The sequence below is a fragment of the Dendrobates tinctorius genome, unplaced genomic scaffold (genome assembly GCF_039654945.1).
Source record: "Dendrobates tinctorius isolate UK_male_01 unplaced genomic scaffold, ASM3965494v1 ptg000151l, whole genome shotgun sequence".
NCBI classification, from domain to species: domain Eukaryota; kingdom Metazoa; phylum Chordata; class Amphibia; order Anura; family Dendrobatidae; genus Dendrobates; species Dendrobates tinctorius.
This window is the reverse complement of record NW_027361818.1, coordinates 6,064,729-6,090,539: the sequence shown is the minus strand read 5'-3', so window position 1 is coordinate 6,090,539 and position 25,811 is coordinate 6,064,729. Positions and strand designations below refer to the sequence as shown.

Below are 25,811 nucleotides of genomic sequence, written 5' to 3'. Positions count from 1 at the left end.
TCGGTGCTGGAGCGGTCCTGTTCCAGATGACACGCCATGTCGGAAGCACCCATGCTTCTTTTTCTCTAAGACCTTCACGCCGGCGAAGAGGAATTATTCCATCGGGGACAGGGAGTTGCTAGCGATGAAGTTGGCCTCGGATTGGAGACACCTCCTGGAGGGGGCTCGCCACCCTTTCCAGGTGTTCACCGACCACAAGAACTTGGTGTATTTGCAGACAGCCCAGCGGCTAAATTCTCGCCAGGCCACATGGTCCTTGTTCTTCTACCGGTTCCACTTCACCCTCCATTTTCTCTCCGGTGAGAAGAGCGTCTGGGCCAATGCTCTCTTCCGCTCCATGGTGTCAGTGGAGGAGTAGCCTTGACTGATCGTCCCATCTGAGAGCCTGAGGACCGTGGCTCTGGTCGCCCTTGAGTCAGTACCTCCGGGCAAGACATTTGTCCCTGCCCGTCTGCGACCGGAGGTCCTCTCTTGGGCTCACTCGTCCAGGGTGGGTGGACATTTCAGGACAAAATGGACCTCTGAGCTTCTGGCGAGGATGTACTGGTGGCCGCATAAGGCCTGTGACGTCGAAGACTATATTCGGGCATGCGTCTCCTGCGCCAAGATTAAGTCTCCTTGTCAATGGCCTGCTGGGCTGCTTTACCCCCTGCCGATGGCCGACAGGCCCTGGGAGATGGTCGGTATGGACTTCGTGGTGGGCCTACCCAAGTCCAGTGGCAGCACGGTTATCTGGGTCGTCACAGACCATTTCTCTAAAATGGTGCACCTGGTGCCTCTCTCGCTGTTCATCAAACATGTCCTCAGCTTACACGGCGTGCTGGACAAGATCGTCAGTGACCGAGGTCCCCAGCTTGCGTCTTGGTTTTGGAGAGAACTCTGTCGCTTGCTCAGCATTGACCTGAATCTCTCCTCGGCCTATCATCCCGAGACGAACGGGTTGGTAGAGAGGGCCACCCAGACCTTGGTCACATACCTACGACATTTTGCCTCGGCCAGGCAGGACGACTGGGCATCTTTGCTGCCGTGTTCGGAGTTTGCCTTGAACAACGCTGTGGCTGATTCCACCGGTCAGACCCCATTCCTCCTTAATTACGGCCAGCATCCGCACCTCCCTGTGCCCATGCCCGTGTCTTCCACTGACTCTAGGGTGGCAGACTGGGCGGTGGAGGCACGTGACATTTGGGACTACACCCAGGATGCCATCCGGGCCTCCAAGGAGAGACTGAGGGTCTCCGCGGATGCACACCGGCGCCCTGCTCCGACCTTCGCCCCTGGTGACATAGTGTGGCTCTCCGCCCGTAATATCAGGCTGCGGATCGAGTCCACTAAGTTCGCACCTCGCTATATTGGTCCTTTCAACATCCTCAAACAGGTTAACCCTGTGGTCTACCGTCTGGCTCTTCCTCCACACATGGGTATCACCGACACCTTCCACGTGTCCATACTTAAAGTAAGCGCCTTCACATGTCCCGATTTTCGGAGTCACCTACCGGGACATCAAGCTTGTCCTCGGACGAGTACGAGGTGAACGCCATCGTGGGGTGTAAGGTGGTACAGGGCAAAAATATTATCTAGTGGACTGGAATAGTCATGGCCGAGAGAATAGGACCTGGGAACCTGTGGAGAATATTTGTGCTTCCTTGCTTATTGCGGCCTTTGAGCATAGCGAGGCACAGGGGGGAGGGGGCCCTGGGAGGGGGGGTAATGTTAGGCGTCAGGTCCCGGAAGGACGCCGCTATAAAAGAGTCGCATGGCGCTTTCCTCCATTGTTCTGGGTGGTTAGTGGCGTCCGCCACAGTGGTGCAGTTTGCACATAGTGCGCTTTAGTTATTTAATTTGTTTCTTCCTGGCACCACTGTTGCAGTGCTGAGCACTAGTGTGACTAGAGGGACTCTAACCCAGTGTCTCAGGGTTAGAGTCCTGTGTCTATACACCAGTGCTCACATTGCCGAGCTCTGTGAGCATAAACAGGCTGCGGCATTTGTGTTTGGCGGTCGGTCGGCTCTGTGAGGTAAGAGTCTGCTTCTGTACACACTAGGTGGATTTAACCCCGTGTGTTCCTCTAATGTACCGCCATAAAATGTCTGCCATTACCGAGCAGCAGTTACCATCTCTGCACGGTGGACACCGGGCTGCGAACACACCTAATTACCCTCCTTATTATTTGGTGTATTCCGCCAGCCCGTAACAGAAGGTTCATACATGCAGTAGTCAAATTATTGCACTTTTTACTTCGACTCAGGTTTTTTTGCCAATTTGGCAGATTATATGAGTTGGCTCATCCTTTGCAGTGTCAGAAAAGGCCCAGGCTAGGCATCCCTTGCCACCCCTGTGAGCTGCAGACCCGTGGATGCTGCTAGTCACAGGCACAGTTGTGACTGAGGATACATTGGTCATCGTGGCTGCATCACTACATGTCTGTGACGTGTGGCGCAATATAACCTCCTCGTCATTCTCCTCCAATGACCTACTCAACTGTGTGCCTCTATGTTCACGCCAACTGGGATCTAACACCTCATCATCATCCTCTGTGTTATTACATTCCTCACCCTTGGAGTCACCCTCCTCCTCTTCCTGCCCTGACAGCACAGTACAGTCCGCGTGAGACTCAGATATCTGAGTCTCAACATGATCACCTCCCCCCAGGGGTTAACATTTGATGATGAGGGTCAGATTGCTGTTCGGACCCTACTTTGTCCTACCCCAGATCCAAGCTAAAAAGTTTTGGGCATCAGTGCAGATTTCCTCCTCTTGACTCTGTGAAGCTTTTGAGTACACTTCTGATGAACATGGTATAGAATGTGTGCACAGCTCTTCAGACTCACCCATCTGTAGTTCCGTACAGTCAGCTTTATAGTTGGAGAGTTGGGACGTTGGGGGAAGCAAGGGGAATTTGGGTGCAACCTTTGTGGACTGGGTGTGATGTTAACTTGGAGGAAGAGGAGGAGAGGCCGCTTGAAGCTGCACTTGCCATCCACTCGAGCACATGCCTTTTCTGTGCCTCATCGACAAGGCATACCGCTGTGCATCTGCTAAAGAAAGGTAGTGGAGTAGCCCGTCCAGTAGCAGACGTTGTCAGTTGTTTTTGCATAGAACATGACGTTGCTTCACTAGTGCTTTCACCAAGATTACCACCTACCCCACGTACACTTTGAACACCAAGCCTACAGTGCTGTGCAAATTAATTGGGACAAAGCATTTTTTAAGTGCTTTTTTAAGTGCTATTTTAACTGCTTTGAACAGGTGTGAGTGCCTGTTCAAAGCAGTTAAAACTGGTTTGGATCACTGACTGGTAACCAACTTACGATTTTACTTAAAAAAAAATGCTTTGTCCCAATTAATTTGCACAGCACTGTAATTTTCCTTCCACCATGGCCTCACTTTTTCCCAGTCATGTTGCTCAGATACTGTGGTAATAGCACGGTATTATCACCCAAAAATTAGATTTTAAACTCTGCACCACCTCTGCAAACAGCTGAATTTCAGCGTCAGTAAATTCCCAGTTAAAATTATGTCGTGTTGTATTTTGTTAGACACAGAAAAAGAATTGTTTGAGTGTGGATGAGGCCTGTATGACAAAGAAGATATGCTACAAACAATTTGAAAGTCAGGTCCCCTACTGTATGACACTAGGAACAGAAGAATTTTTAGGGCCTCTGGATCAGACCTCTACAGCTTAATTTCAACCCAACCAAATGACAAAGTGTGGTACGGCGGGTTGGGTTGTCTACATTTTTTCAACTGAAAAATTAAATTTTTTTTAATGTGCCTTAGGTCTGCAAACAGGTTCATATCGCCACAGCACTAAATGACAAGGTGGGATACAGCAGGCTGTTTCACATTTATCTAGTGAAAAAATATTAATTAGAATACTATTCTCATGCATGGAACACAATAGAAGCAGTGCACAACACGTGCCCTGTTGGCTTTGTCAGTGGACCTCAGTAATGGCCAAAAAAAGAGTGCTGGAAGATAAATTTTACAGCCACACTGGACACTATCTAGTTACTGTATCTGACTGATAAAAACTCGCCTAGCTAACTAGCTAAAAGCTTGCTGCTAACAATGCCAGCGTCAGGAGCAGCCTCTCTGCACTGTTACAATGACAAAATGGCGCTAAAACAAGATGTCCGCTCTTTATATGGAGAGGGACATGTGATTTCAGCAGCCAATGACACACGCCGTTGTGTCAGGACATTGTGGATGTTTCCTGTGGCCTGATTGGCTAGCCGTAATGTGCACACATAAAGTTAGGAAAAAAAATGACTGTTTCCAAGAACACCGCACCTTTGAGCTCTGGAAACCCCCTCTCCTCATCAAACATGTGCCAAACACTCATGATACACCACCAGTATTGTTGCTAAAGTGTTGAAAATACTTTTGTGGCAGTGCAAATATTTTCCTGCACTTTTTCCAAATGTTAGCGATTGTTTCCAATTTTATAAAATTTTGCTTGTGTTTCCGATCACGAATGAGAATGTGCCATATTTGTACCGAATTTGTTGGATTATCGTTTTCCGAACAAATTCTCTCATCGCTAGTAATGAAAACAAATGAATGGCTAACCCAACAGTTGCAGGAAGTTCTGGATTCTGGATTAGATCTGTATTAGATGCAATGTAATGTTTCTCATTATAAATGTCTCCCAACGAACAACATGGAGGCCCCCAACATTTAGTAGTGGACACCAGGAGAAATAAAGCCTGATCCATAGTTTTGGCACTCTACCTAATAACACTTATTTTTACTCAGTCAAGCAAACTATGCATGGGAATCTGTTGAAATGCTGATGACTGAAAAAGCTACCCAAAGAATATAGCTAGCTTTGGACTTTTCTTTAAGCTTTATTGGTGACTGCTACTTTGAAACTCTGTTCACTACCTAGGTCCAACCTTTATTTTTTCCAACAGTAAGATGATCTCTAGAGTTCATGTCAGGTCTAAACAGTATGATATAACATTTTGGTAGAAACATACAGATGACAAGAGCCCAACTGGAGGTCAAGATGGCAAAGATCTCCATAGCTACTCTATACTTCCCACGAGCACTTAGAGAAGCTGGGATGAAGGATATCCAAACACTGAGAAAGGCCAACATGCTGAATGTAATGAATTTAGCTTCGTTGAAACTATCAGGAAGACGCCGAGCGATGAAAGCCACCATGAAGCTGATGGTGGCCAAGAGACCAAGATATCCCAGCATACACCAGAAGGCAATTGGAGAGTTCTCATTACATTCAATTATAATTATACCAGGATATGTATTTATATCCATTTTTGGAAATGGAAGAGCCAAACATATCCAAGATGCACATAAAATAAACTGCATGAGCGAGCAAATGAATACGATGATGTAGGACACCTGAGGTTTTGTCCATTTCCTTAGGCTGCTGCCAGGCTTGGTGGCCATAAAAGCAAAGACGACCATAATGGTTTTAGCCAACATGCAAGAAACACAAAGGGCAAAAGTCATACCAAAGACAGCCTGTCTCATTAGACATGTTCCAGGCTTTGGGTAACCAATAAACACTAGAGAGCAAAGAAAGCATAATGAAAGAGACCCAAGAAGGAGACAACTTAAGGTATAGTTGTTGGCTCTGACTATGGGAGTACTCTTATTATGTACAAAGAGCCCCAAAATAGAGGGAGGAATGATGCCGGAGATTGCACTGATGGCAGCCAAGGTGGATCCCAACACTTCTTCGTATGCCAGGTATTCGGTGGTCTTCGGTACACATTGGTCTTTCCCAGGATTTGGCCACAAATTCCAAGGACACTTCAGACAATCAATCGAATCTAAGCAGAAAGTAACAAAACTTTACTCCAAGGCCATTTTCTGTCGCCTAACTTCCTCTATAATTTTCTCATAGATAAGCTTTTTGGCTGTTCCAATAATGATGAAAAGAATAGTGAGTGCAGCTCTGGCGATACTTTTTGAACACTACAGGATAAGTTACACTTATATTTATAATATAAAATCATGCTCAATGGTAGACAAACCGATTAAATCATATTCTATTTAATCATGTTATCTGCTTACCAAAGTTATCGACTTTTTTAAAGTTTTTATTATATTTTTATAGTAGATATCAATATCACATATGACGATAAATTGTTCTAATGATTTGCCAAATCGGAGGCTTAACTAGGACATCATCTTTAGATGGTCCTTTCCTTCACACTATATTAAGCTTAGGTTTTCGGCTTCCTAGGTATATGTGTCACATACACACGTTGTCAAAATTGTTTTTACCCCTCGTTTAATGACAGAAAAACCCACAATGGTGACAGAAATAACTTGAATCTGTCAAAAGTAATAATACATCAAAAATCTATGAAAATGAACAAATGAAAGTCAGACATTGCTTTTCAGCCATGCTTCCACAGAATTTAAAAAAAATAAAACTCATGAAATAGGCCTGGACAGAAATGATGGTTCCCTTAACTTAATATTTTGTTGCACAACCTTTTGAGGAAATCACTGCAATCAAACGATTCCTGAGAGACTTCTGCACCTCTCGACAGGTATTTTGGCTTACTCCTCAAGAGCAAACTGCTCCATTTGTCTCATCTTTGAAGGTTGCCTTTTCCAGACGGCATGTTTCAGCTCTTTCCAAAGATGCTCAATAGGATTTAGGTCAGGGCTCATAGAAGGCCATTTCAGAATAGTCCACTGTTTTCCTCTTAGCCATTTTTGGGTGTTTTTAGCTGTGTGTTTTGGGTCATTATCCTGTGTTTTGGCCCATGACCTGCCACTGAGATCAAGCTTTATGACACTGGGCAGCACATTTCTCTCTAGAATCACTTGATAGTCTTGAGATTTCATTGTACCCTGCACAGATTCTAGACACCCTGTGCCAGATGCAGCAAATCAGCCCCAGAACATAACAGAGCCCCCTCCATGTTTCACAGTAGGGACAGTCTTCTTTTCTTGATATGCTTCATTTTTCCATCTGTGAACATAGAGCTGATGTGCCTTGCCAAAAAGTTCCATTTTTGTCCCATCTGTCCATAGGACATTCTCCCAGAAGCTCTGTGGTTTGTCAACATGTAGTTTGGCAAATCCCAGTCCGGCTTTTTTATGATTTTTTTCAACAATGGTGTCCTCCTTGGTCGTCTCCCATGAAGTGAACTTTGGCTCATACAATGACGGATGATGTTCCTTGAGCTTGAAGTTCACCTTTAATCTGTTTAAAAGTTTTTCTGGTCTCTTGTGTTACCATTCGTATGATCCGTCTCTTTGATTTGTCACCAATTTTCCTCCTGTGACTACGTCCAGGGAGGTTGGATACAGTCCCATGGAGCTTAAATATCTAAATAATATGTGCAACTCTAGTAACATGACCATCACGCTGCTTGGAGATGGTCTTATAACTTTTACCTTTAACATGCTTGTCTTTAATTTTCTTCCTAATCTCCTGAGACAACTCTTTCCTTCGCTTCCTCTGGTCCATGTTGGGTGTGATACACACTATGTCAACAAACAGCACAGTGAGTATCTGTAGCCTCTATACAGGCCACTCACTGATTCCAAGATTGTAGACACCTGTGATGCTAATTAGTGGACACACCGCGATTTAACATGTCCCTTTTGGCACATTATTTTTAGGAGTACCATCGTTTCTGTCCAGGCCTATTTCATGAGTTTTTTTTGCTTTTTTTTTAAATTCTGTGGAAGCATGGCTGAGAAGCAATGTCTGAAATTCATTTGTTAATTTTCATAGATTTTTGATTTATTATTACTTTTGTCATATTCAAGTTATTTCTGTCACCATTGTGTTTTTTTCTGTCATTAAACGAGGGGCACCAACAATTTTGACCACGTGTGTACTTCCCTTCTAAATGATCACAACATATGGCCATAATGTAGGCTTCATTTTATGGGTTTTGAAACATAGTAATTTAAGTCCATTTTGACTCTTCTATTTGACAACTATACCGTGAACTTGATCACCGTAACCTAATTCTGATTTCCTGACTATGCTACAGCCCTCAGTTTATGCTGCATTTGTCTGTGCTTGAATTCTCATTTCTTGCAGTGAGTATCAGACCTTTACACTATGAATGAACTGGACTTAGATCAATTATTTTGTGCTCCCCAGTAGAGCATGGTCTTACTTAAGATTATACTGGTCATAGATAATTACAGGATTATGTTTGTATGTTTGTGGCTGCCTTGACTTTTCATGAGCTATTTTTTCATACTTCCAATTTTCTCGTATTGTTAATCTGATTCTAGATACTTGGTTGAGCTTCCTGATCCTTGATACTCCGTAAGTAAAGTTTTGATGGACTTACTAGTTTGGTTCGAGATTTCTCCTTGAGGACATGGGACGCACTGGAAACAACAGGATGGTTTTCCTTCTATGATCACTTTTCTGGAACCTAAAGGACAACTCTGACTGCAGACAGATGTTGGGACCTTTGTATGAAGGATTAATATAACCAGTGAGCGCCTGACATTCTGAAAAATCTTAAACATCATATATACAGTATGTACTGTACTTTACTTGGTGATTTCCTGAAGGCCAGACAATTCCACTAGCATCAATATTGAAGACTTTTCCATCAGTGGCTGCAGTATCGTAGCTTCCTACTTTCACATGTTTCATGACCCCATCACTTCCAAGCTGCCAGTTAACAATATCATACATAGCTGGGACATCTCCATTTCTGTCGAAGAAGACCTCTCTTCCATTGCTTAATTTCACATGGACATTTTGTATGTAACGTGTCAGCTGTGAAAATAAACATGGAACCTTTATTGGACTTGTGTTTAGAGGAATTATGACAGAATATCATTGTCTTTGTACAATAACATAATTTGGCATGAAACAAATAATCTGTGCACATATTCTCCAATCCTATGGGGCAGTATCACGATCCTGTGACTGCTGCCCCATTCTAGAGGGAGATACGGGACTCCCATTCTCAAAAGCGGCTTGGTCCAACGGGTGAACATTTGAACAGTGCCTATAAGTCCTACCTAACCTTCTTTACTTATTTCAAGGCCTTAGTAATGATAGTAATTAGATAGTAATGGCTATAAATTTTCATATATCATGTCCATACAAGCTCCAGATAAAATGGTCATGTTTCATCACTTGTTCACCAAGGATTGTGTGTTAACATTGTAATCTTCCCTCTACTTGTCATCATTATGGAACCTTCACTCTCAAGTTACATGAGGTCATAATTCAGCATAAATGAAATGCCTGTTATTGTACCTGCAGTTCCTGCACCCTGCTTCTCCTTTTCATTGCTATTAAGTCCATTGCATCATTGTCACAGAGAGAGGTTAAATATTCTCATATCCTAACTTTACAGAGAAGAAGTAGAGGGAGAATATGTCAGTGAGGGGAGTCTGAGCATGATGCATTTCAGATTTAGGCGCCAGCAGATAAAAAATGACTTCCCGCTAGGATCTCCCAGTAGGAAGAGTCATAGAAAGCTGCTGAACAAGCAAATAAATTTTTTAATTCTCACACCCTTCCTGAAGTCTCCACCCTCGTCTTTTTTCACATATGTAGCATCAGATAACCCAAATTCAGCGTAATTGAATTGTATATTAGCACATCTTCAGATGTTGTATCCTGCATTCTGTTGTTGTCTCTTTATTTGCCTATAAAAGGTTAATAATCCTCCTTTTTAATGCTGCTCAACAGAGGAAGAAACTGACAGTTTGTGAGGATGAAGAGACTTTATATTAGGGGAGTCTTAAATTACAGCTTGTACAAGGTTTCATTCATCACCCGTCCTTCCCGTTAGCATCCTCATCTCATAAAAAAGAGTAAAACTTTAGACAAATGCTGAGCGGGAAAATAAACATGGAAATATATTCATTATTTGAACCATATGATAACTACACACGTAACTACACATGTAAAGGTGAATTTCAAGCTCAAGGAACATCAGTGTCAGATCGCACCATCCCAGTAGAAAGAGTTATAGAAAGCTGCTGAACAATCAAAGACATTTTTTATTTCTGCTTCCACCCTTCCTGAAGTCTCCACCCTCTTCTTTTGTCACATACACCAAATAAAGTATAATAAAGTATAATAATAAGGTGCGTTCGCAACTCGGGGTCCACCGTGCAGAGATGGAACCTGCTGCTAAGTAATGGTGGAACAAGATGGCGGTTGAGCACTAAAAACACGCGGGTTAAATTTCACCCGGTGTGAACAGTGGCGAACTTTGTTGCTCCACAGAGCCGGAGCGACAGCATAAAAGAATGCTGTTTCCTGTTGATCGTCACAGGGCACACCAGATATGGCTCCCACTCCATCCCACTCCAATGAGGACTTCATCACATTCAAACAGTCCCTCACTACTTTCAAGGCCACACTCGCTGCAGCAAAACAAACCTACTTTTCATCTCTCATATCCTCCCTGTCTCACAACCCTAAACAGTTATTCAACACTTTCAATTCTCTCCTCCGCCCCCCAGCACCTCCTCCCTCTCCACTCATTTCAGCTGAAGACTTTGCCTCATTTTTCAAGGAGAAGATTGATAACATCAGAGACAGTTGTGGTCAACAACCCCCAGTGCCTTTCCTCCTACCTGCCCTGCCCTCCTCCCCCAAAACCAACTTCTCCACCATTACAGAAGATCGACTCTCCACTCTACTCTCAAGATCACATCTCACTACCTGTGCACTTGACCCGATCCCATCCCACTTCATCCCAAACCTCACCACAGTCTTCATCCCAATCCTTACCCATCTCTTCAACCTATCACTAACAACTGGTGTTTTCCCCTCAAGCTTTAAACATGCCTCAATCACACCTATCCTCAAAAAGCCCTCTCTTGACCCACCCTCTGTATCTAACTATCGCCCTATATCACTTCTCCCCTATGCCTCAAAACTACTTGAACAACACGTCAATCTTGAACTATCCTCCCACCTCTCTTGCTCCCTCCTTGACCACTTGCAATCCAGCTTCCGGCCACACCACTCCACTGAAACTGCCCTAACTAAGGTCACCAATGACCTACTAGCCGCCAAGGCCAGGCGACACTACTCTGTCCTCCTCCTCCTGGACCTGTCCTCTGCCTTTGACACAGTGGACCATTTCCTATTACTATAGACCCTCTCATCTCTTGGTATCACAGACTTGGCCCTATCCTGGATTGCGTCATACCGAGCCGACCGGATATTCAGCGTCTCCTATTCGCACACCACCTCCTCGCCGCGCCCCCCTATCCGTCGGAGTCCCGCAAGGTTCAGTCCTAGGGCCCCTGCTCTTCTCCGTTTAAACCTTCGGCCTCGGACAGCTCATAGAATCTCATGGCTTTCAGTATTATCTCTATGCTGATGACACACAGATCTACATCTCTGGACCAGATATCACCTCCCTACTAAACAGAATCCCTCAATGTCTGTCTGCTATTTCATCCTTCTTCTCCACTAGATTTCTAAAACTTAATATGGACAAAATAGAATTAATCATCTTTCGCCCATCTCGCGTGACTCCCCCAACAGACCTATCCATTAAAGTAAACGGCTGCCCACTCTCTCCAGTCCCACAAGCTCGCTGCCTCGGGGTTATCCTTGACACTGATCTCTCTTTTAAACCACATATCCAAGCCCTTTCCACTTCCGGCCGACATCAACTCAAAAATATTTCACGGATCCGTACATTCCTCAACCAAGAATCTGCAAAAACCCTAGTCCATGCCCTCATCATCTCCCGCCTTGACTACTGCAACCTCCTGCTCTGTGGCCTCCCCTCTAACACTCTCACACCCCTCCAATCTATTCTTAACTCTGATGCCCGACTAATCCACCTGTCCCCCCGCTATTCCCCAGCCTCTCCCCTCTGTCAATCCCTGCACTGGCTCCCCATTACCCAAAGACTCCAGTTCAAAACCCTAACCATGACATACAAAGCCATCCACAATCTGAGACCTCCGTACATCTGTGACCTAGTTTCCCGGTACTTACCTGCATGAAACCTCCGATCCTCACAAGATCTCCTTGTGTACTCCCCTCTTATCTCCTCTTCCCACAATCGCATACAAGATTTCTCCCGCGCATCCCCTCTACTCTTGAACTCTCTACTACAACATATCAGACTCTCGCCTACCATGGAAACGTTCAAAAAGAACTTGAAGATCTACCTCTTCTGACAAGCCTACAACTTGCAGTAACCACCAATCCACCAAACCGCTGCACGACCAGCTCTACCTTCGCCTACTGTATCCTCACCCATCCCATTGTAGATTGTGAGCCCTCGCGGGCAGGGTCCTCTCATCCTGTACCAGTCGTGACATGTATTGTTTAAGATTACTGTACTTGTATGTATTATATATACCCCTCCTCACATGTAAAGCGCCATGGAATAAATGTCGCTACAATAATAAATAATAATAATAATGGCGCTAGTAAGGTCTCTAGGCTCAACCCCTAGAACGCTTTGGCTAGAGTCTGACCGGACCCACTATGCGCACGGCGTCGCACAGGCGACGCCACTACTTGGCGCTGACGCTTGGCACTGACTCTGCCTCTTACCTGCACTATCAGCCTAGGCACTAGCTGGCAGGGCTGAACAACACATGCATACCAAGGGTAGGGGTTTCATAATAAGTCAGTCACCAGAGACAATCATACGTGCATACAGCACACACACCACATGGTCTATACTAGCTCACGGCCGTGTGAATATGAAGTCCTTTTATAGATCTCAGTCTTCCAGGACCTTGCTAGTGGACCAATCCGGGCTCGCTTGAGGACCTAAGCAGCTGACTGCCGACCACCAATGAGAGGTTGCCATCTCACGATCATGCTCAGTAGGGCAAAACCCGGTCTTTGTCTCAGGAACGACTGCTCGCTGCTGTCTGCTTTTGATTGCCGTAGCTGATCCTGGAGAAGAAGCAGCAATCAATCGCACAGCACGAGCACCGGTATGAGCAATAGGCTGAGACCGACATCTCTGCTGAGCAGGATCCGCTGAGGCTGAATGGGAGACCGCAGGAGAAGACATGGCTTGGGATTCCTCCTGTGCAAAGGGAGAATCTCGATGCTTAACAATACCCCCCTCCTAGCACTCCCCCCTCTTCAGGCTTCGCCACTTTCGAAGGCTGCAATAAGCTAAGGGGTCCGAATGAGGTCAATCGGCTCTCGGGTCCTATCCTCTGGCCCATGACCATTCCAGTCCACCAAATAAAAATTTTTGCCGCGTACCACCTTTGAACAGAAAATGGCATTCACCTCAAAATCGTCCGCGGATGTGCCCGACTTCCCGGCAGATGACTTAGAAAACCAGGACATGTGAACGGGTTTCAAGAGGGAAACATGGAAGGTGTCGGTGATACCTTGGCGCGGAGGAAGGGACAGGCGATATACCACAGGATTTACCTGCTCTATGACCTTGAAAGGACCTTGGTAGCAGGGAGCAAACTTAGTGGACTCAACACGCAGCCTGATGTTACGGGCAGAGAGACTTGCTAAATCGCCAGGGGGAAAGGTCAGAGCGGGGGCGCCGATGCGCTTCGGCGGAGGCCCTCATTTTCTCTTTAGAGGCCCAGATGGCATCCTGCATGTGGTCCCAAATGTCACAGGCGTCCACCGTCCAGTCCACCACCCTTGAGTTGGTGGACGACACAGGCATAGGCACAAGAACACGTGGATGCTGGCCGTAATTCAGGAAGAAAGGGGTTTGCCCTGTGGAATCGGCAACGGCGTTGTTAAGCGCAAACTCCGCTCACGGTAGTAAGGATGCCCAGTCATCCTGTCTCGCAGAGACAAAATGTTGCAGGTACGTGACCAGGGTCTTGTTAGCCCTCTCTACCAACTGTTCATCTTGGGATGATAAGTTGAAGAGAGATTTAACTCAATACTGAGCAGACGACAAAACTCTCTCCAGAACTGAGAAGCGAACTAAGGACCCCGGTCACTAACTATTTTGTCAGGCATCAAATGCAAGCGAAAGACGTGCTTAATAAAAAGCGCCGCCAAAACCCATGCTGATGGTACCCGTGGAAGAGGCACCAAGTGCACCATTTTGGAGAAATGGTCGGTGACTACCCAAATAACTGTATTGTTACGGGATTTAGGTAAACCCACAACAAAGTCCATCCCGACCATCTCCCAGGGCCTATCCGCCACCAACAGGGGATATAACAAGCCTCTTTCCTGCCGGGAAGGCCAATTTTTGGCGCAGGAGACACACGCCTGAACATAGTACCTAACATAATGCGCCATATGCTGCCTCCAATACGGCCTCACCAGGAGCTCAGATGTCCTTTTGGTCCTGAAATGTTCACCCACCCTAGACGAATGAGCCCAGGAGAGAACCTCCGGTCGCAGATTAGGTGGAACTAAAGTCATGCCTGGAGGCACAGACTCCATTAAAACCAGGGCTATGGTTCTTATACTCTCCAATGGTCCAATAAGCCAAGGCTCCTCTACCTCCTCAGATGAGACAACGGAATGGGAGAGAGCGTCGGCATGCAAGTTCTTCTCCCCGGAGAGAAAATAGAGGGTGAAATTAAACTGGGAGAAGAATAAGGACCATCTGGCCTGGCGAGAAATCAACCTCTGGGCCGTCTGCAAACATAGCAGATTTTTGTGGTCAGTGAACCCTTGAAAGGGGTACCGGGACCCCTCTAGGAGGTGTCTTCACTCCGAAAAGGCCAATTTCATAGTTAGCAACTCCCTGTCCCCGATGGAATAATTCCTCTCTGCCAGTGTGAAGGTCTTACAAAAGAAAAACAGATGTTTTTGACCTTGAGCATCCTTCTGAAAGAGGACGATTCCAGCATCGATGGAAGAGGCATCCACCTCCATTATGAATGGCTTATCAACATCGGGACGATGTAAAATGGGAGCGCTAGCGAAGTGAGACCTTATGGAAGTAAAAGACTTGGAGACCTCCTCCGACCACAGCTTTAGGTTAGCGCCTTTCTGAGGCTAGTTTCACACTAGCGTATCTTAAATGCAGTGCACGGCGCCGCTAAGCCCTGCCCCCTGCCTGCTCCATGACTGCCCCATCCAGTCAACTCCTTCTACTATCGCACATGGCCGCATGCGATCTGCGCACCCTATCTTTAGCATAGTGTTATAAATGTGTCACCGTAGGAGGCAAAAACAGAAATACTGCTAAGTCCAGAAAACCAGAGAAGTTGGCAGCTATCGGATTGCAGACCCCTGAACCTAACAACAACAACTAGCAGTAGCCGTGGGGGGTTCCTACGGTGCCCTAGACCCCTCGATCACAGCCGGAGAACTACATAGCCTAAAGACAGAAAGGGAAATCTAAACTGCCCCAGAGCAGACCTCAAAGCAATAGGCAGCCCCCAACATATAATGACGGTGAAGCAAGGTGAAAAAACACTCACACTGATAGAAAGAAAGGCTGAGCAAATGATGGGGCCCAAGCTAACTAAATAGGACAGAATAGAAAAGCTGCTGTCTGCAATCCGCCGAAACCCTCTCAAAAACAAGAGCCAACAGACTGATAGGGAAAAAAGCCCTGAAAACGCTAGGCTTCAAAAAGACTATATCAGTACTCAGGTATTATCTGAAGACAGAGCAAAAAGGAATTCAGCTCACCCAGCAGGGAAAGGCAGAAATCCAGAAAAACAAGGCAAAACAAAACCAAAACACAAATGCAAAAAGTAGAGCAGAAAACTTAGCTTTTGAGGAGCAGGAATCAGACTGGTCTCCAAGAATCCCTGAGAGTAATCACCCGCAAGGCAGAAGGGTGTCGGCTGCCTTATATCCAGTCAGCAATCCCAGTCACCCAGTCATCATCATTCTGTTCAGGTGCTTTGTAATCAGCCTCACTACCTTCCTTCACCAGAAGAGGGAGTTCATCAGACCTCAAGGGTGAAGGGGAAAATGAACTCACAACAGCATAGGGTGCGCAGACCGTGCGCTGGCCGTGCGCTAGTAGGATTTTTGCGTGCGCTGTGCACTTTTGAAGGTGCGCCAATGTGCGCCAAATGCACCATGTTGCATTTTGGCGCGCTCGGCGCACCTTCAGAAGTGCGCAGCGCATGCAAAAATCCTACTAGCGCACAGCCAGCGCACGATCTGCGCACCCTATGCTAAAGATAGGGTGCGCAGATCGCATGCGGCCGTGTGCGATAGTAGGAGGAGATGACCGGATGGGTCGGGCAGAGGGCGGGGCTTAGCGGCGCCGTGCGCTGCATGTAAAATACGCTAGTGTGAAACTAGCCTTAGAGAGGGCTACCAGAGGAGCTACTAAAGTAGAGAAGTGGGGAATGAACTGGCAATAGTAATTGATGAAGCGCTGCTCTGCTTTAAGGGAATGGGGTTCTTGCCAGTTCATCACGGACTCCAGTTTGGCAGGATCCATGGCCAAGCCCTTGGCCGAGATGATATAGACCAGGAAAGGCAAGGACTCCTGCTCAAACACACACTTCTCAAGCTTAGCATACAGGGAATTAGCATTAGCCCGTAGGAGTTCGAAGACCTTGTAAACATCTCTCCGGTGGAAATCTATATCTGGAGAGTAGATGAGAATATCATCCAGATAGATCACGACTGAGGTGGATAACAGTTCCCGGAAGATGTCATTCATAAAGTCTTGGAAGACGGCTGGGGCGTTGCAAAGCCTGAATGGCATCACCAGATATTCATAGTGACTGTCCCTATTGTTAAATGCCGTCTTCCATTCGTCCCCCTCACAGATAGGTATCAGGTTATATGCGCCCCACAAATCTAGTTTGGTAAATACCCTCGCTCCCCGCAGCCTATCAAAAAGCTCTGAAATAAGGGGTATACAGTGGCATGCAAAAGTTTATGCACCCCTGGTCAAAATTACTGGTATTGTGAACAGTTAAGCAACTTGAAGATAAAATGATCTCTAAAAGGCCTAAAGTTAAAGACACATTTGTTTTGTATTTTAAGCTAAAAAGTAATACACATTGTAATTTTTTCACATTTTAAAAATTACAAAAAGAAAAATGGTCCGATGCTAAAGTTTAGGCACCTTTGGAGATTTGTGTGCTCAGATAACTTTGACACAGGTTTCAGACCTTAATTAGCCTGTAAGTGATATGGCTTGTTCACCCTCAATGTTAGGAAAGGCCAGCTGATGCAGATTCCACAGGTTTAGAAACACATAGCCTCCTCTAGCCTTGTGCGAAAAAACAGCCACCATGGGTTCTTTTAAGCAGCTGCCTAGCACTCTGAAAATGAAAATGGTGGAAGCCCACAAAGCAGGAGAAGGCTATAAGAAAATAGCAAAGCGTTTTCAAGTTGTCCTTTCCTCAGTTCAATATGTAATTCAGAAATAGCAGTTTACAGGAACAGTGGAGGTCAAGATAAGGTCTGGAAGGCCAAGCAAAATTTCAGAGAGAGCTGCTTGTAGGATTGCTAGAAAGGCATATCAGAACCCCCACTTGACTGCAAAAGACCTTCAGAAAGATTTAGCAGACTCTGGAGTTGTGGTAATTGTTCTACTGTTCAGAGACACCTTATCAAATATGGCCTTCATGGAAGAGTCATCAGAAGAAAACCTCTCCTGCACCCTCACCATAAAATTTAGCATCAGAGGTATGCAAAAGAACATCTAAACAAGCCCAATGCATTTTGGAAACAAGTCCTGTGAATCGCTGAAGTTAAAATAAAACTCTTTGGTCGCAATGATCAAAGGTATGTGCAGAGAAGAAATTGCATAGAATTTCAGGAAAAGAACATCTCTCCAACCATTAAGCATGGGGATGGATCAATCATGCTTTGGAGTTGTGTTGCAGACAATGGCACAGGGAACATTTCACAGGTAGAGGGAAGAATGGAGTCAATGAAATATCAGCAAATTCTTGATGCAAACATAACACCATGTGTAAAAAAGCTGAATTTGAAAACAGGATGGCTTCTACAAATGGATAATGATCACACACATCAAAATCCACAATAGACTACCTCAAAGGGTGATAGCTAGAGGTTTTTCAATGGCCCTCACAGTCCCCCGATTCGATCATCATTGAAAATCTGTGGCTAGTCCTCAAAATAGCTGGAATCTCACAGAAATGGAAGAATTTTCCAAGGAAGAATGGATGAAAATCCATCAAACAAGAATTGAAAGACTCTTGGCTGGCTACTAAAAGCGTTTACAAGCTGTGATATTTTAAAAGGGAGTGCTACTAGGTACTAACAGGGTGCCCAAACTTTTGCATTGGCCTATTTTCCTTATTGCAATTTTTAAAATGTAAAAAATGACAATATATAATCTTCTTGGCCTAAAATACAGAGAAAATGTGCCATCTTTAACTTTAGCCATTTTAGAAATCATTCCATCTTCAACTTGCTTAACTGGTCACAATAACAGTAATTTTGACCAGGGGTGCACAAACTTTTAAATGCCACTTTAGGTTATTTGTTCTTAATGGTTATTGCATTAAGACCCCTGTAGTCAATGCATGGATGTAGTTCCCCGATCTTCTTCTGTACAAAAAGGAACCCAGCCCCTGCAGGAGACACTGACTTCCTAATTAACCCTCCCCTCTCGCCAAATTCTCTTTGATGTATTGGGTCATAGCCTCCATCTCCAGAAGAGATTACAGATAAACTCGACCCTGGAGAGGCACTGCACCTGACACGAGATCAATAGGACAGTCATAGGGGTGGTGAGGTGGAAGAGTCTCCGCAGATTTCTTGGAGAACACGTCGGCATAAGACCAGTAGTGTTTGGGGAGAGAGGTTAGATCTTCAGGCACCCCAATAGTAGCAACCTGAACCTGCACCCTCAGACATCTACCCTACCATGAATGGCTCCATCTCAATATTCGAATGATGATGCAGCCATGGTACCCCTAGCAAGACCTTGTCAGTACCCTTGGGTATGACTAGCAGGGAAATTGTCTCCTGATGTGCTGGAGACATGGTGAGAGTGAGGGGGATGGTCTGATGAATGATCTGTGAGGGCAAAGTTGACCCATTTACCACCTGGACGGTAACTGGCTTGGTGAGCATCACCAGGGGTATTGTGTGCCGTTGGGTGAAGGCAGAAAACATGATATTGCCCTCCGCCCCGGAATCCACACAAAACTCCACTGCATGGGTGGACAGGCCAATGGAGAGTGTTCCCTTAAAAAACAATTTGGAGGAAAACGCCGCTGTGTCTAGTGAGCCTCCTCCTATAGCCACTAGACGCAGTCATTTTTCCCACCGCTGAGGACTTCTGTTGGCATAATGTCCCGGCTGCCGACAGACAAGACAGACCAGAGGTGCATGAGCGGACCGAGACTTAGATCCTGCTCGAGAATCCTCCATGGCCTCTTGAGGCTCTGACGCCTGGACCAGAGACTCCAGAGGCTTGGCAAAGTTAGGAGCCAGCCAAAACTTCTGCCGACACTGGGCTCGCTCCAACCTTCACTCGGAGTACCAAAGGTCGATGCAAGTGGAGACTGATATTAGCTCCTCCAGTGTGTCCAGAATCTCTATGGTGGCTGTGCATCCTTCATATGGTCAGCCAGTCCCCTCCAAAGACAGGGATGAGGACTTTATCCGGCCACTCCAGCTAAGATGCAAGAGTCCAGAAGTGAACGGCAAAGTGGCTGACCATTGAAGAGCCCTGAGTCAATGCCAGCAGCTGGAGCGCAGTGTCGTGGGTGATCCGAGGTCCTACCTGCTTCAGAGTGCTCAAAAACCGCAAGACACTCTGCACCACCAGATCATTGCACTCCCACAGTGGCGTAGTCCCCTACAACGCCCTTTCCGACAAGAGTGAGATCACGAACCCCACTCTAGCCCGCTCTGGTGGGAAACGTGCAGCCAGCAGCTCTAGATGTGTTGCACACTAGTTCACGAATCCCCCACACAACTTGCTATCGCCTGCAAATTTATCAGGCAGTGGAAGACGGGATAAAGTTGGAACAGGCGTGGCAGCGGACATACAAGATGCAGCTTCACTAGCTGCCTGAACTAAAACCGCAGTAACATCCACAGCGGAGGTTGTGTGCTCGAGAGCTGCTGGATGTACCGCTGCAGACGCTGGTTGCCCGCCATTACTAGCCAGACCCTGGCGCTAGTATAATGTTAGGGTTTGCCGAACGCACCAACAACACATGCATACCAAGGGTAGTGGTTTCATAATGAGTCAGTCACCAGAGACAACCATACATGCATAGAACACACACACCACATGGTCTATACTAGCGCACGGCCATGCGGCTATGAGATCCTTTTATAGATCCCAGTCTGCTAGGACCTTGCTAGTGGACCAATCTGGGCTTGCTTGAGGACCTGAGCAGCTGACCGCCGACCACCAATGAGAGGTCGCCACCTCGTGAGCATGCTCAGTAGGGCGAAACCCGGTCTTAGACTCAGGAATGACTGCTCACTGCTGTCTGCTGTTGATTGCCATAGCTGAACCTGGAGAAGCAGCAGCAATCAATTGCACAGCACAGGTCTGAGAAATACGCTGACACCGACTTCTCTCCTGAGCAGCATCTGCTGTGGCTGAGACTGAATGGGAGACCGCAGGAGAAGACACGGATTAGGATTCGTCCTGTGTGGAGGAAGGATCCCGATGCCTAACAGTGGGTGCAGAAAGTATTCAGACCCCTTTAAATTTTTTCACTCTTTGTTTCTTTGCAGCCATTTGGTAAATTCAAAAAAGTTATTTTTTTTCTCATTAATGTACACTCTGCACCTCGTCTTGACTAAAAAAAACAGAAATGTAGAAATTTTTGCAAATTTATTAAAAGCGAAAAACTGAAATCTCACATGGTCATAAGTATTCAGCCCCTTTGCTCAGTATTAAGTAGAAGCACCCTTTTGAGCTAGTTCAGCCATGAGTCTTCTTGGGAATGATGCAACAAGTTTTTCACACCTGGATTTGGGGATCCTCTGCCATTCTTCCTTGCAGATCCTCTCCAGTTCCGTCAGATTGGAAGGTGAACGTTGGTGGACAGCCAGTTTCAGGTCTCTCCAGAGATGCTCAATTGGGTTTAGGTCAGGCTCTGGCTGGGCCAGTCAAGAATTGTCACAGAGTTGTTCTGAAGCCACTCCTTTGTTGTTTTAGCTGTGTGCTTAGGGTCATTGTCTTCTTGGAGGGTGAACCTTCAGCCAAGGCTTAGGTCCACAGCACTCTGGAAGAGGTTTTCATCCAGGATAGCTCTGTACTTGGCTGCATTCATGTTTCCTTTAATTGCAAGCAGTCATCCTGTCCCTGCATCTGAAAAACATCCCCATAGCATGATGCTATCACCACCATGTTTCACTGTTGGGATTGTATTGGGCAGGTGATGAACAGTGCCTGGTTTTCTCTACACATACCGCTTAGAATTATCACCAAAAACTGCCTTTTTTAGGGTCGAGTCAGGTTTCATGAAACCCGACTTTCTCAAAAGTCGGGACGAACGAAGTCGGCCGACTATAGGGAAAAGTTGGAGGCTGACTGAAACACGAAACCCAATGCAAGTCAATGGGGAAGCAAAGTCGGCAGGGAGTGGAGGACAGTAAACATACCTACAGTGCCCATTTCATTGCCAAAAACATCAATTCTTATTACTGAAGCTTGTCAACCTTAATTTACTTCATAATAATAGTTACGCTTTGAAAACAGGGGGTTATTTGGCTAAAGTTGTGGGGGGGTAGGGATGGCTCCAGGTTTTCGTGTGCCCTGGGCCAAAGAGTGTCAGTGCGCCCCTTTAACACATACCACAACTCATGATGCTCCGATACGGCACAGAAATACAGGTATAGTACAATGACAAATACTTCACTGCTTACATGACATGACTGATCTATTTTAAATTGTACAATAGCTCAAAAAAAGGACAGTATATTACTCCATATAGTATTATGGCCACCACATTGTGCGCCATACAGAATAATGAGCCCCATATATTTCTCCATACAGAATAATTGGCCACATATAATGTTCCATACAGTATATGATGAGCTCCACATAATGTTACAGTATATGATGGTCCCCATGGACGATGCTCCAGTGTGTTATGGGCCCAAATAATGCTCCACATATAATGGGCTCCATTTCTAATGCTCCAGTGTATAATGGGCCCCGTAAATGCTGCTCCAGTGTCTAATGTCCCCCCATCTGGAATGCTCCAGTATATGATGGGCCTCATGGATGATGCTCCAGTGTATGATGGGCCCTAATAATGCTCAATATATAATGGGCTTCAATTGTAATGCTCCAGTTTATAAAGGGCCCCGTAAATGCTGCTCCAGTGTCTGATGTCCCCCATTTGGAATGCTCCAGTATATGATGGGCATCATGGATGATGCTCCAGTGTCTTATGGGCCCTAATAATGCTCCATATATAATGGGCCCCATTTCTAATGCTCCAGTGTATCATGTGCCCCATAGATGCTGCTCCAGTGTCTGATCTGTCTCATTTGAAATGCTCCAGTATATGATGGGCCTCATGGATGATGCTCCAGGGTATGATGGGCCCTAATAATGCTCCATATATAATGGGCTCCATTTCTAATGCTCCAGTGTCTAATGGGCCTGTAAATGCTGCTCCAGTGTCTGATGTCCCCCATTTGGAATGCTCCAGTATATGATGGGCCTCATGGATGATACTCCAGTGTCTAATTGGCCCTAATAATGCTCCATATATAATGGGCTCCATTTCTAATGCTCCAGTGTATCATGTGCCCCATAGATGCTGCTTCAGGGTCTGATCTGCCCCATTTGGAATGCTCCAGTATATGATGGGCCTCATGGATGATGGTCCAGTGCATGATGGGCCTCATAGATGATGCTCCAGTGTCTTATGGGCCCTAATAATGCTCCATATATAATGGGCCCCATTTCTAATGCTCCAGTGTATCATATGCCCCATAGATGCTGCTCCAGTGTCTGATCTTCCCCATTTAGAATGCTCCAGTATATGATGGGCCTCATGGATGATGCTCAAGTGTCAGATGTCCCCCATTTTGAATGCTCTAGTATATGATGGGACCCATTTTTAACCCAGGCATGGTATCTGAAAAGAGCTCCATGGAGTAATCTGAAGTGTGTGCTGCCGCATCCTTCACATTTGGTGTGGGTGAAGGACACAAGGAAAGTGGTTGCTCCTGACCAGAAGCCTGCACTTACGACTCAGTGCTTGCATTTTTTAAACTTCAGAAGAGGAGGCGGTAGAGCTGGAGGCTGTTTCAGCAATGTAAGCCAAAAACAGTTCCTGATGCTCCGGCTTTAAAAGCAGTCTACCTACTCCCAGAAAACGGAGCCTTACAGGCCTTCCAGAGCTACACCATGATGCAGGCTCAACACCTCCTGCCTTAGCTGCTATTGTGTTTTTGGCACTACCAGCAGATGCACCACCACCACCATCAGTACCAGGTGGCCCCCCACGCCCACGTCCGCATCCTCTTCCACCATACTTCCTCATATTTTAGAAAATTGACCCAAAATACCAGCAGATATATGGTACTGTATCAGAAGCGTACAGCTCTATACAGTCTAGGGATAACAGTAAATCTCCGTATATATTTCATGAGTCAAACACAGATGTTCACAGGCTCAGTATGGATTACACAATAAAATAAAAAGGTGAAAAAGGGTACAGTATCACCAGATACAAGGTATATATAGTATAGTGTAAACATTCTGAATCTCCGTATACATTTCAGGAGGCAAACACAAATGCTCTCAGGCCCAGTATGGATTACACAAGAATATGAAAAGCTGTAAATTGGTAATGTAACACAAGCGTACACTGTATACAGTGTTGGCCAAATTTGAAATCTCGGTATATATTTCTGGAGTCACCCTCAGACGCTCACTCAGTCTGGGTTTGACCATAATAAAAAATGTTGTAAAAAAGGTACTGGATAACAAGATATCAAGTATATATATTATAGGGTACAATTTAAATCTCCGTATACATAGTCCCGTAGTCAGTCTCAGACGCTTACCCAGTATGGATTTGACCGTAATACTAAATGTCGATAAAAGGTACTGTATAACAAGATACAAGTTGTATCGAGTATAGGGTAAAAAAATTGGTATCTCCGATTCACCGTATATACAGAAGGCGTAAACCACACATGCTCACTCACAATGGATGATACCGTAATACAAAATTTTGAACAAAGGTACTGTATCAGCACTTACCAGGTGTATCCAGTCTAGGGGTAAGTGTAAATTTCCGTGTTTACTTCCAGAGTCAGACACAGACACTCACAGGCTCAGTATGTTTTACAACAGAATTTAATAAGTGGAAAAAGGGAAAGGTAGTCGAAGCGTACAACAGTATACAGTGTTGTGGTACTTTTAAATCTTCGTATATATTTCTATCTCAATAAGCCAGTCCAGACTCTGCTACTGGAAACTACATGCATTCAGGTACAGACGGAAAGTCGAGTGTTAGTTGAAATTTGGGAATTACTCATCACGGGAAAACCTCCTGGTAGATGTTGCAGATGTGATGCAGACCCTCAATTACTGTGACTGTGGAGACAGTGAAAACGGTTCTTTGTGAAGAAAGGATTGCTTTATCGCAGTAGCGTGGATCACATCACCGTTACTCGTCTCCATCAAATTGTGATCACAGGGAAAGATGTAGACATGGTCCTCACTGCCTATCATGATGTGTCTGGTCATTTTGAAGTGCAAAAGACAGAAGCCGCAGACGATAGGCGATTCTATTGGATTGGCATGAGAGGAGACATTGAAAAATAGTGGCAGGAATGTCACACGTCTGTGACTATCACAACTGTGAAAGGTGATCATAAAGCACCACTGCATCCGCTTGTAAGTTGATGTCCATTACAAATGGTAGCCATTGATCATCTGATGGTAGAGTCCAGCAGGACAGGGCATAGCTACATCTTAACCATCATCGATCAATACACCAAATTTCTAGTGGGAGTCCCTGTGAAGGATTTAACTGCCCAGACTACACAGCAGTGGAGCAGGGAGAGGTAAGTATTGCAACTTGCAAGTGCTGTGGCCATGAGCAAGCAGGGGGGCACACTCGTGGTTGACGGTACTGGCACAAGGCCCCTCATAGTACGCTAGTGTGTCTGACGGCGAGTGGGCCCCCACACGTCAAGAAACACTGTATTGTACTATGAGGGGCCCTGTGCCAGTGCTGTCGGCCATCTGTGGGCCCATCCACCTGTTCAGAGCAACGGCACTTTCCCGGGTGCACCAGATGTTGACCCCAGCCACTGGGGGGGTGGGCAGCCCACTTAGGGAAGTTTAAAATGTCATATGTTGATGTGTTGGCTGGACATTCAGCTGCTGCAAAGGGCGTAATTGGGCAAGTCCGAGGAAGAGGAGGACAAAAGCGAGGCAGTTTTCTGGCAACCTATGTGTCATTAGGAGAAAGTGGGACAAAATCCTTTGAAACCCATGCATGGTTCATTTTAATGAAGGTTACATCATCAACATTTTGGGTAGACAGACGGGTCCTTTTTTCTGTCAGGATTGATCCAGCAGCACTGAAGACTCTTTCAGATAACACAATAGCAGCAGGGCAAGCAAGCTCCTGTAAGGCATATTGTGCCAATTCAGGCCAGGTGTCCAGTTTAGAGGCCCAATAGTCAAAGGGGAATGACCTGTGAGGGAGAACATCGATATGGGAGGTGAAGTAGTTTGTAACCATAGTTGACAACTGCTGTCTCCTGTCACTTTTAATCGATGCAGTATTAGCAGTCGTCTGAGCGGTACTTGAGAAATCATTCCACAACATGATCATTAAACCCCTGTCTCCAATGCCACTTTGGCTGTGTGCACCACGAACACCTCTTCCATTGTGCCCACTACGGCTCATGGGAGAACCAGCACTGCTGCTGTGTGCTGGGAAAGCCTCAAACCAACCAGAGTTGCTTGTTTGTTAGCCAATATTATCTC

General features: G+C 45.8%; 1 protein-coding gene across 1 annotated transcript in view; it reads right to left on the bottom strand.

Moving 5' to 3' along the window:
* Positions 1-4,884: 4,884 nt before the first annotated feature.
* LOC141049896 (extracellular calcium-sensing receptor-like) overlaps positions 4,885-25,811 on the bottom strand; it is a 44,070-nt gene continuing 23,143 nt past the window's right edge. Inside the window, exons 5-7 of the mRNA XM_073546735.1 lie at positions 8,513-8,740; positions 8,301-8,424; positions 4,885-5,798 (exon numbers count right to left, since the gene is read on the bottom strand). Of these exons, the coding sequence (XP_073402836.1) occupies positions 4,885-5,798; positions 8,301-8,424; positions 8,513-8,740 (1,266 nt within the window). The remainder of the gene's footprint in view (positions 5,799-8,300; positions 8,425-8,512; positions 8,741-25,811) is intronic.